Source organism: Pterocles gutturalis, unplaced genomic scaffold (genome assembly GCF_000699245.1).
Source record: "Pterocles gutturalis isolate BGI_N339 unplaced genomic scaffold, ASM69924v1 scaffold12511, whole genome shotgun sequence".
NCBI classification, from domain to species: domain Eukaryota; kingdom Metazoa; phylum Chordata; class Aves; order Pterocliformes; family Pteroclidae; genus Pterocles; species Pterocles gutturalis.
This window is the reverse complement of record NW_010105580.1, coordinates 19,263-30,922: the sequence shown is the minus strand read 5'-3', so window position 1 is coordinate 30,922 and position 11,660 is coordinate 19,263. Positions and strand designations below refer to the sequence as shown.

At 56.4% G+C, this 11,660-nt stretch overlaps 1 protein-coding gene across 1 annotated transcript in view; it reads right to left on the bottom strand.

The window, feature by feature from the left end:
• LTBP2 (latent transforming growth factor beta binding protein 2) overlaps positions 1-11,660 on the bottom strand; it is a gene marked incomplete at both ends in the record, with an annotated part of 33,878 nt that overhangs the window by 3,350 nt on the left and 18,868 nt on the right. The window contains 18 exons of the mRNA XM_010087451.1: positions 14-168; positions 418-688; positions 1,225-1,392; positions 1,635-1,775; positions 2,023-2,151; positions 2,758-2,838; positions 2,961-3,152; positions 3,427-3,570; positions 4,332-4,457; positions 5,528-5,659; positions 5,887-6,009; positions 6,107-6,232; positions 6,539-6,661; positions 9,242-9,367; positions 9,566-9,688; positions 9,874-9,993; positions 10,941-11,060; positions 11,482-11,610. Of these exons, the coding sequence (XP_010085753.1) occupies positions 14-168; positions 418-688; positions 1,225-1,392; positions 1,635-1,775; positions 2,023-2,151; positions 2,758-2,838; positions 2,961-3,152; positions 3,427-3,570; positions 4,332-4,457; positions 5,528-5,659; positions 5,887-6,009; positions 6,107-6,232; positions 6,539-6,661; positions 9,242-9,367; positions 9,566-9,688; positions 9,874-9,993; positions 10,941-11,060; positions 11,482-11,610 (2,529 nt within the window). The remainder of the gene's footprint in view (positions 1-13; positions 169-417; positions 689-1,224; positions 1,393-1,634; positions 1,776-2,022; positions 2,152-2,757; positions 2,839-2,960; positions 3,153-3,426; positions 3,571-4,331; positions 4,458-5,527; positions 5,660-5,886; positions 6,010-6,106; positions 6,233-6,538; positions 6,662-9,241; positions 9,368-9,565; positions 9,689-9,873; positions 9,994-10,940; positions 11,061-11,481; positions 11,611-11,660) is intronic.

Genomic DNA, 11,660 nt, shown 5'->3' with positions numbered 1-11,660 from the left:
AGCTGCCACTCACCCACGCAAGCCATGAGGGTCATGTCCAGCTGGAAGCCGTCAAAGCAGTCGCAGGTGTAGCCCTCCTGGACACGCACACAGCGCCCGTTCTCACAGCCGTTGAGGATCCCGCACTCTTCAGCCTGCAGCCCCTCAAAGCCCTCATAGAGGCCTGGAGGGTGGCAAGTCAGTGTCAGAGCAGGGTGACCCTCCACCCAACCGCAAAGGGAACATCGGGCATGCGGCAAGACAGTGCTGGTCGGACCAGCACCGATTCAGAGCAGCCAGGAGCAGAGCTTGCTCCAAGCCTGGAGCATCCTGGCTGGGGCGGGAGCTGCCAGGCAGTCTCCATGGACACAAGCTGGGTGGGAAAGCACCTCTCTGTGTCTCCCAGTACTCACCAGTTTGGCTAAGCAGGAAGCGGGGTGGGTAGGCAGGTAGCGGGGGGGGGACTGCCCTGGGCCATGGTAGAGAGGGCTGCCACGAAACTCACTGTTGGGTTCCCTTCGAGGGAAACCAGCATCGGGGTTTCCATACTCAGACTCTAGGTAGTTGTAGTAGGGGCCCATATCTCGTCTGGGAAGGCCATAGTGGTGGTCTTCCAAGCCTGGTACGTACTCATACCTAGGTCTTTCTCGGAGCTCAGCCCCTCTCTCACTGTCTTCACTCGCCCCATTACACAGGAAAGCAAAATCAGCTGGAAGTGGTGAGAGAAAAAGAAGGGTCAGTGCAGCCTGGCTCAAGACAGGTAGGTCGATATGGCCGGAGAGGGAACTTCCACATGGGGCCAGCAGAGCCAGGCCTGCGTTCAATGTCAGCCAAAACTGCAGCTCTGCAGTTTGCTGACAGGACCCCGCCTTCAAGAGACCGGCTCCTGTCTGGGCCAGCAAGTCCTTGAGCAGCAAGAACCCCAGTTCCCAGTGTGCTCCCATCCCAGGCTGCCATCGCCTCACCTCTCCTAAGCTAAGCAAGAGTAGCAGGATGCACAGAGCAACTCTCTCCTCAAACACCTTGGACTCATTGCAAACCAGTTTCAGGTACATCCTACCCAATCGTGCAGCTCAGCCCTGGAGAAGTGGGGGGTTCACCCACTCCTTGGGCTGGCTTCAGCAATACAGACAAGAGGAGCCCTTGCTGCAGCCGTACATGGCTGACCCTGCATGACATGACTTGCAGCAGCCCAGCCCGTCCCCACCTCTGCCAGGAGACACTTGCCCATGCCACCCCGCTCACCAGAGGACCTGTGTGGGCAGAGCGCGCAGTTCTGGCCCCAGGCTTCACCAAGCCGGCAGCAGCACTCAGTGTACGTGGTCTGCTCTCCATGCAGCAGGTCTTGGCAAATGTAGTCGGCAACGTTCTGCCAGCAGACGTCCAGGTGGATTTCATACTCCTCCAGGGCATCTGTGATTGACACAAGCAAAGGATACCACAAAAATAATCCAGAAGAGTGCCACCCTGCCTTGCCCTGACAGGGATGACTGTGCATCCCAGCTCCTGCTCCCCTGCCCTGGCTGCACACTGTGCTGGCATTGGCACCCCTCAGCCCAGCACTGAGCTCCCACCCGCTCCTCCCTGCCGGGGGGCCCAGCCACGGGGTGGGATGTGCAGGGTGAAGGTGTGCTGTGGCGGGACCTCAGGCTCACCTGCCCTGCTGGAGAGGTTCACACACCGGTTGCCGGGGGCCTCCAGCACAAGAGGAAGGCTGCAGAAGCAGTGGTAGGAGCCGTCTGTGTTCAGACACTCGCCGTTGATGCAGTACACTTCATTCTGACACTCGTCCTGGTCTGCCCACACACAAGGACAGAGAAACATTCCAGGCTGGCAGACATGGTCAATGCAGCCCTTTCCCTGCCCATATGGGGACCCTGGAGGCTTCTGCCACCTCCTCTCTCATTCCCCAGGATGGTCCCAGGAATCCTGTCACCCAGACCCGGCCCCGTAGCGTGGGCAGCAGGGACAACTCTGGGTGCAGCAGCATGGCTGTCCCTCCGTGCACACTGGAGTCCCCACTGCTCTGTGAGGCCATCTTACCAACACACTCAAGCCTGCTGGAGTCATAGAAGTAGCCTGTACGGCAGAAGCACTTGTAGCCCGGCACTGTGTTCAAACACTGTCCGTTGCGACAGAACTCAGAGCCAAATATCTCACACTCGTCCATATCTGAGAGAGGAATAGAGGGAGAGAATGTCTCAGGGAGCAGAGCTGTGGAAGCAGGGCGGGCTGGGTGCTGTGCCTGCAGAAAGCCAGCATGGCACCTTGGCCTGGATCACTGGCAGATCCTCGAGTGAGCCCCCTGCCTCTCCCACCACCCCATGCTTGGGAGCAGGGGGAAGGAGGGATGACAGGGAACAGGATTCTTTTACAAATAGGAAATTAATGTGTGTTTCTGGAAGGTCGAGAACACAACCCCCTGGAGGAAGTGAAGTGCCAAAGACTAAGCCAACTGGCTACTGTGAGATCTATCAGTAAGTGGAAGGGCTGTGTCTTACTGGACCCCATCCTCCCTGGTTTGAAATAGGCATGGGAGGTTTGCACCAAGAAAAGAGTCACAGCCAGCAGTGAGGCACGACTGGAGGAAGGGGCACTACCAGCTCGGTGATACTGGCAATCTGGGATTTCTCTGGATGGAGGAAAACAGCAGCAGGATGTTAGCATCCCCCACCACAGCCCCAGGGAGATAGTTCTGTGGATGCATCTCCATGCAGGGCTTTGTACAACACCCTCCCTCTTCTCCCTGGAAGAAATAAGAGAAAATGGTGGTAGTACCTGTGAAAGAGACTCTTCCTGAGAGCAGATCTTCCTGGGGAACATAGCCCTTCCCAAGAGGGCAGATCTCTTGGTACTCCACTGGCCAGGTGGCAGATGCCAAAGGGAGACGGGAAGAAAAGAAACAGCTCATTAATGCAACCAAGGTGGAGCTGGTGGGCAGAGCACCACTCTTGCCTGGTGTGGTAGGGCCATAGTCCTACCTGTGCCCGGGATGGGGCAGGGGTAAGTCTCACAGTTGTCACCCCAGGCTGCCCCCACAGTACAGCAGCACTCCTCCTTGGTGATGTTCTTGGCCAGGACACTGTCACACAAGCGAACGTCGCTGATGTGGTAGTAGCACTGCTTGCGCTCTGCGCTGCCAAAAAGGTGGGCTGCCTGTGTCTCAATGCTCTCTAGAAGACAGCAGAGCAGGGATGGGATGGGGTTCTTGGCACCCCAACACAGCATCCTGCACCTAGGAGGTCCCAGAGCACACGCATCATCAGCAGCGTGGCCTTCCCAGGTCCCCACTTTCAGGCTCTTCAGCTCTCTCCAGACAAAAGCTTGCCCATGCTCATGTGGGCTTATACAGCCCTGGCTGCCCCTCAGCTTTATCCCACCCCAGCCAGGGCTATGACACTCCTGCTCTAGCTGCCACCCATGCTTCTGTAGTAGCTGTCTACTCACCCATAGGTGCTCGGGGCTTGCACTGCCCTGCCTCTGTGTCATACTCCTCATGGTCGCTGGGGCAGAGGCACAGGAAGGATCCCTCCACGTTCTCGCAAAGCGCAGTCCCGCACACAGCGACCATCAGCTCACACTCATTCACATCTGCAACGCAAGGGCCAGCAGTGGGAGCCCTGCCTCTGCACGGGCAGCCTCTGAAGGGTCACCCTTCAGCAGGGAGATGGAAACTGCTAGGGATGAACTGAAAGCTCTGTTCACACTGTGGCTTGACACAAATCTGGGAAGAGTTTCCTGCCCTGCTCTCAGTGGATTCAGGGAGCCTGAACTCCAGACTGCAGTGAGTCACTGGATCACAGGATCATCCAGGTTTGAAGGGACTGCTGAAGGTCTCTAGTCCAACCCCCTGCTCAAAGCAGGGTCAGTTATGGGGTCCCACCAACCTGTTCAGGGTTTTGTCTAGTTGGGTCTTGAACACCTCCAGGGATGGTGACTACACAGCCACCCTGGACATCTGTTCCACTGCCTGCCTGTCCTCGTTATGAAAATATTTTTCCTTACATCACACCCTGCCTACTCTCTCTAGACACCCATTAAAGTACCTCTCTAGCTCCTTCAGCATCTCCAGCCCCTGAGCACCTCCTTTCCACCTGCACAGAAAAAGGGCTTCATGTTCACTGAGAGCCGCTTGCTTTTCAGAAAACCATGTTCCTTTGCAGTCCCAAGGATCTACTGTGCTAAGGAGAGGGTTTTGCCTCCATGAGCTGCCCTGTCCATGTCTGGGATTCTCCATGTGCAGATGCAATCCCTGTCCATGCTCTGGGAGCTGTCACACCATGGGGACACCAGCCTGGCATCTCCTGATGGCTCTCCCTCACTGACTGGCAGAGCAACCACGGGAAACTCACCAATGCAGTAGTGCCCAGAGGGTGACCTCTCGTAGCCACGGTCGCAGAGGCAGCGGAAGGAGCCGTCTGAGTTCTCGCAGAAGCCGTGGCTCCCACACAGCGTCTCGTTGGCACACTCATCTATGTCTGCAGCATAGCAGAGAGCAAGAATTGCCCCAGACTCCGCCTCTCCCAATGGACCCCCCTGTGAGGCCCTTCTATTCTGACCCCAAGACCTGGGCATCAGGGCAGGTATTCCCTTGATGTGAGGGACTGGGTCTGGCTGCCCCATTCATTCCCCTGCTATGAGTGCGTGTGTTAAGAGAAGCTTCCTGCAACATCCAGAGCTGCACAGAGGCCTCACAGATAGAGTGTCAGGAGCTCACATCAGCAGGAGATACAAGGGTGCAACTGAAGTGTGTGGGGCAAGTGCACACACATGATACTCTCCGGACCCATTCTAGACCTGGTCCTTCTCCAACTGCTACAGTGCCAGGGTGTAATCTGCCTTGCCCCAGCCTGGTAGGGTTGGACAGTCACAACTGGGTCCTCTGCCTATGGAGGGCAGGTTTACAGCCCTGCTGGCTGTATTCTGCTCCCCTCCTACCACTGCACAGGATAGATTTCCCTGGAGCAGTCAGAGCAGCCGCATGCCCACAGCTTGCTCCTCCCAAGGCCAGGAGCAGCTCCACTTGTTGCTGAGTCCTGGCGCAGCCCAGAGCCCAGCAGCTGGCAGCAGCTCCTCCTTGCTGCAGCCTTTCCTGAGCCGGGGGGAGCCTCAGAAACTGTAAAAACCCCTCCACTCTTTGCTCTTTGATGAAACCTGAATTCCAACCAAGACTTCCCAGCCTAGCACACAGTGGTACCAGCAGCCCTTCAGCTCCTCCTGCCCTCTTGGGCAGGTGACTGGCACAGGCAGCAGCCCCAGCAAGCACAGCTTACTGGGAGCTGCAGTCCAGTCCCAACCCTAGAATGGCTGTAACCTGCCCAGGACTCTCCCCAAGCGGAAAGCAGCACAATGCGGCATCTGTTCCAGATGCCAGGAAGAGAGAAGTCTAGACACAAGCAGGCAGCTCAGCCAAGAAAACAAACTCTCGGCATTATCTGCCTCTCCACCAGCCACACACTTCCTCCTCCTCCTCCTTCACTCACACACCCCTGTCAGAGATGTCCCACAGTCACCGGGACACCCACAGGACACCCGGGGCTGTACTCACCAATGCAGTCACCCAAGGGGGTCCAGTGGAAGCCAGGCTGGCAGCCCATGATACAACGGTAGGAGCCCAGGCTGTTCTGGCACCGCCACGTGCCGCAGATGGCATCCCCGTACTCTTTACACTCATCCACGTCTGCAGGGAGGAGGGCAAGAAGACAGGGACAGTCAGATGGGGACCCTGCTTGCTCACTGCAGTGCCTGGATCAGGTTCAGTTGGCCAGAGGCTCTGAGCCATTGCTAGTCTTTCTTACAAGCCACCAGCAACTTTGGGTGCTGAGAGCAGAACTGCCCTCCCCTGCACTGGCTGCATCCATCCCCCCAAATCCCAGGGGGCTGATCTCCCCAATGATGAGCTCTCACCCACGCAGTCATCAGTCTCCTGGGAGTGTTTGAACCCGTTTTCACACAGACACCTGTAGGAGCCTTCTGTGTTCAGACACTGGCCTTGTGAGCACCGGGACTTGTCTGCGCATTCATCGACATCTACAAAATCGGGCCAAAATTGTGAACCTGGATGCCACAGCACAGGAGGGAGCAGAGGGCAGGACCTGAGGTATGTCCCTGCCATCTTCCAGCTCACCTTGGCAGCTGACTCCCCCAGCCACATTCGAGAAGCCAGGAGCACAAACGCAGAAGTAGGATCCGTGACTGTTGAGACACTCGCCATTGGGCCTGCAGATCTCGCTGTTCAGGCACTCATTCACATCTGCAGAGGGAGCAGAGTCAGGGCCTTACACCCAGTGCTGGGGGACATCCTTCATCTAAGCCGCATGGATCCCCTCTCCCCAGTCTCTCACAGGCAGCCCTTGCAGGGCTCCTGTTCCCTGGCTTTCTTGTCATGGAGAGAGACCTTCACTGTACAGGGTGATCCTGCATTCAGCTACAACCTTATGCATGTGCCATGCATGGTGGCATCACCTGCTTTGACACTGGCATCCTCCCTGCCAAGAAGGGAGATCTACAGGGAGGTTGCTTGTCCTGGACTGCAGGGCTGCAGGGATGGAATTCATACCTTCACACATGGTGCCGTTGACGAGCCTGAAGCCAGCCTGGCATTGGCACTCGTAGGAGCCTGGGGTGTTCCTGCACTCTCCCCCCAGGCACTGAACAGCAGGGTCCTCACACTCGTCCAGATCTGCCAAGCAGAAGGGCACAGCACAGAGTGAGGCCCCAGCTCTTGCTGCCACTGGAGAAAATCGCCACCCAGGGCAGCCATCACCCAGCTGTTGGCCTACAAGGTGGGCTTGTGCTGCCCTCCCAGAGCATCCCATCACAGTGAGATGAGGGGAGAGACTCCCTGTTACTGGGGTGTGAGGAGTCAGCCCAGACCCTTCACCCAGCTCCTTCACAGAGACCAGGATAAACTGGATCCCAGTCCTGAGCAGAGCACGCACAGATCAACACTAATCCTAGCAACAAGTAAGGACAAGAAGGTGATTAGGAGCAGTCAGCATGGATTCACAAAGTTGGCTTGACCAACCTGGTAACCTTCTATGATTGGCCTGGTAGACAGCAGGAGAGCAGTGGAAGTTGTCTACCTAGGCTCCAGCAAGGCTTTCGATAATGTCTCCCATAAGATTCTCATAGAGAAGCTGATGAAGTCCAGGCTGTAGCAGGAGACAATGAAGTAGACTGAAAATGGGCTGAACGGCCAGACCCAGAGGGTGGTGATTAGTGGTGTGAAGTCTATTGGGAGGCCAGTAACTAGCAGTGTACCCCAGGGGTCAGTACTGGGTCCAATCCTCTTTAATATCTTCATTAATGATTGAGATGATGGGGCAAAGCATACCCTCCACAAGTTTTCTGACAATACAAAACTGAGAGGAGTGGCTAATATGCCAGAAGGTCGTGCTGCCATGCAGAAGAACCTCAGGCTGAAGAAATGGGCCAACAGGAACCTCGGGACGTTCAACAAGGGAAAGTGCCAAGTCCTGCACCCTCCTGAAGGCAGGGTGCAAATAAGACTAAGACAGGCTTTTTTCAGTGGTGTCCAGTGACAGAAGAAGAGGCAATGGGCACAAACTGAAACAGAGTTTCCCTCTGAACACCAGGAAACACCTTTTTACCATGAAGGTGACTGAGATCCCTCTCCCCCCACCTCCTCCAGGCCTTGGCCAGAGCCTGCTGGCACTCTGAGGGTTTTGCTCACAGCAGAGGAGAAAGGGCTACCTTCCCTCTAACAGAAGGCTACCAGATGTCAGCAGACTGCACTTGCCGGTAGGCCCATGAGGTGGGGGGAAGCACTGGAGGATGCTGCTAATCAGAATGGGCTGGTGTGCAGGCAGCAGAAGACATGCTAGTGTGGAGAAGGTCCTGCTCCTCTCCTCCACCGGGAGATAAAGCCTTGAGACTGGCAGCTCCTGGGGGCAGGGACCTTCTCTTCCTTTCTGCAGAGCACTGAGCATGCAATAGGCATAAGTGAGCATCACTCCCTACTGCCTTGGGGCAGGACTCCCGGATGTTCAGTCTCAAAAAGGGTTGCAAGGAGCAATTTTCTTGAATCCTTCTGGATGTGAACCATAACCTAGTTTATTTATCACAAAACTATAATGAAACTCTTATCATTTTTCAAATATGAAATCCAGATCCACAGACAAGGCCACCAGACAAGGCAGGGAAGAACGTGCCATCCTGCCATCGGGTCAGTGTGACCCAAACAGTATCGAACCCTGATAAGGTGCCCTTGTGAAATGGCGGGGGCAAGGTGGCTGAGACGGGGCTCACGTGTAGAAAAGGGGGAGAGCAGATAGAAGGGATCAAACCATGGTTCTTCCATTGCACCCAAAAATCAGATGGAAAATAAGCTAATTTAATACTGGCTTTGTCAGACACCAAAACAGAGTAGAACAGAGGGAGGAAAGGCTCCCTCTCCTCCCCCATTGGAGGCCCCCATGCAGGGGGATCTTCTGAGAGTCACATCAAAGGCAAGATCTTCTGTTTGCCAGCTATGTGCAGGCTGCAGAGCTCTGAACAAATACCTTTGCCAGCTCTGCCCTCTCCCTTCCCTTGCCCCAAACTGGGAATTTCCATCAAGCCATCTCAAGCCCAGGATGTCCCCTGGAGGCAGCCACTGGGGAGGGAGGTTCCCTGCCTGCGCTGGGGCAGTGGGCTGTCAGGCTGGGACTGAGAGCTCTCATGTCTGTCTCAGCAACACGACCAACACAGATCGATGCTGGTGTTAACACTCTGCCACGCATACCTGGCACAGCAGAGCCCTTGGACAAAGCTGTCCTTTTTAAACATGTCCAAGTTACTTAGGGGCTGAGGAAAAATGATGTACCCTGGGTGCCCCCAGTCTCTCCACTGGCTGTGGACTCAAGGTTTCTCCCTCTGCTGAGGACCTACATTTGGGGTCCATGCTACCAGGCACACAGTTCTGAACTGAACTAGGCACAACTCCTCCCTGCCCACATTTCCAGGCCTCCTGTACTCCTCTGGGCTTTCTCAGCATCCACCAGATCATCATTAGTCCAGCAGTCTCATCAATTATTCCCCAACCCGCAACCCTTTCCTGCTTGAGGAAGATCACCTTCCTGCTGCTCTAGGTGACATCTGCTTGCAAGACCCCCCACTCTCTGCTAATCAGAGAGCTAGAGAGCTAGAGAAGGAACCTGAGGCTAAAGAAGCCCCCAGGCCCCACCAATAACTCAGCTATGGAAATGTCTCTTCCCTCATTGCCTCCAGCACCTGCTCCTCTGTCCCTGGGAAAGGATACCTTCGCACGTGCTGCCATCTCTGGAGACGGTGTAGCCGGTGTCACAAGCCATGCAGGAGTAGGAGCCCTCGGTGTTGAGGCAGAGTCCAGAGGGACAGGCAGCCTGGGCCATGCACTCATCGATGTCTGTATAAACACACGAGGGAGAGAAGGATGAGTGGGAAAGATGTGGAGTAACCAAATCCAGGGGCAGATGTGCTGAGAGAACCAGCCAACATGGTGGCCAGGACTCAGACAGAGCCAAGTGCTCAGGAAGAGCCTCATGAAACCTCTGGACTGAGTGCCTGGCACTTCAGAGGGTCTGGACCCACAGCTCCCCAGTACCTTGGCAGCTCTTCCCATCAGGTGCCACCTCATAGCCCCAGTAGCAGGAACAGCGGAAGGAGCCGGCCAGGTTGACACACCGTCCGTGAGCACAGGTCCCCTCTGCAAGGCACTCGTCCACATCTGCGTGACACAGCAGAGGGCAACACGGCATGGGAGGGTGCTCAGGGCTGTCCCTGCCACCCAAACCACGAGGGCGCTTTGCCCTGGCCACGCAAGCTGGCTACCCCCCTGCTCCTTTTGAGGCTTGCAAGGAGTACTGCCGTGGGGGGTGAGGGTGCTGCCCAGAGACAGCCCGAGCTCCTCACCAATACATCTCCCATTCCTGGGCCGGTAGCCATCCCCACAGCTGACACATTTATAGGATCCCAGTGTATTGACACACTTCCCGCTGTGGCAAGGGCTGGGATCCACGCACTCGTTGACATCTGCCAAGAAACACACTCCTTCAGGCTCCCGAAGGTGCAGCCTCTTCCAGGATGTCCCCTCCAGCTGGATCCTCAGAGTCACCGGCCAGAGGACAGCAACGCCCAAGAGGAGACGAGATGAGTTTGCCAGGCCTTTGCAACACTTCCCACAGTCCCACAGATCACTCAGGATCCTACAGCCACACCTGAGGGCTGACATAATCCAGCAGCAAAACCCAGGGCCGCAGGATGTTGCCAAGGCCAGGAATGTGCACAGGCAGAGAAAGGGATCAGAGAACATCTGTGCAGGGCTGTTTCATCACGGACTTTTATAACTATGATTAGGATGCAGCCTCCAGCTGAGGAAGTCCTTCAGGCAAGTGTTTTCTGGGGGATGTATGGGTGGAGCAGCATTCTGTGCATGCCCTGTTTCCCGTACTGCCTCCTAAAATAGTCTCCCACTCTCTGTTGGAGATGAGCTACTGAGAAACGGGGATCTTGATCAGGCACATCGTATGTTCACAAGGTCGAATGCTCTGAAGGGCCCAGGTCATGCCATGTGAGTGGGATGCTGTGGGGACAGGTGGCCTGAGCCTCTGCAGCCTGCTCTCCCAGCAGTCCACTTGCTAGCACGAGAGTCTGGTGACAGAGTCAAGCTGGCACGAAAACGCATGGGCACCTCCTCCCAGAAGAGGACACCAGCATGGTCTTGTTGTGGGGGGGATCTCCCTGAGGAGGTGGGAAAGGATTTCAGGAGAAACTCCCCTCTCTGAGCCCAGGAAAGCCTGTCCCTCCTGCAGGCAGAGGAGAGGACAGCCAGCCCTCAGGGAGGGCACAGGGCAGAAAACATGGAGGGTGGGGGTCTTCCTCCCTTCCAGGAGGAGACACAGAGCAGTGAGGAAAGGAGGTGTTCAGCCCTGCACAGAGGGAGTTAGAGGAGTAAGGGCGCAGGCAGCAGCAAGCTTCACCTTCACACTGTCCTCTGGGGCCCATGGCAAAGCCCTCCTTGCACTCGCAGCGGTAGGAGCCGGGGGTGTTGATGCATTGCTGTCCCCTGCAGGTAGAGGGCTGCTCACATTCATCTCGATCTGCCAACACACAGGAAACCAGCCCTGAAGTCTTCCCGCTCCAGTGTACGGAAGGCTGAGTGCGGGAGAGGAGCTGCTCCACCTGCAGCAGGCTCTGCCCAGGGGACCCACGCTGAGGCTCTGCTCTGATCCTGGTCTATCCCTGCATCCCCCTCTCTGTGCTGAAGCAGTGATCACAGCTGGCATCACAGGCTCCTGCCCCTGATCTCCGCGGGCAAGGTCCTGTCCCTGAGCGCGCACGAGAGGGTGATCTCCATGGATCAGTCTGTCTGTGGGCAGGCCTGTGTGCAGGCAGGCAGGTGTGTGTGCATTCTGTGTACGAGTGCATGTGTGTGTGCACATGCATGAGAGCACATGAGGGCAGGACACTGAGGAAGACCCTGGAGAGGTGGCAGCCCTGTGCCAGGCGGACACCACTTACCCTCACAGCTCTGCTTGCCCTCCAAGACAACCAGCGTGTACCCAGAGTAGCAGACGCACAAATAGGAGCCCATGCTGTTGATGCAGCGACCTTTTCCAGCACAAGGATCCTTCAGGCACTCATCTTCATCTGTGCCCCGGCAAGGAAGGAAGACAGGCAGTGACCACAGCCGCTGCCTG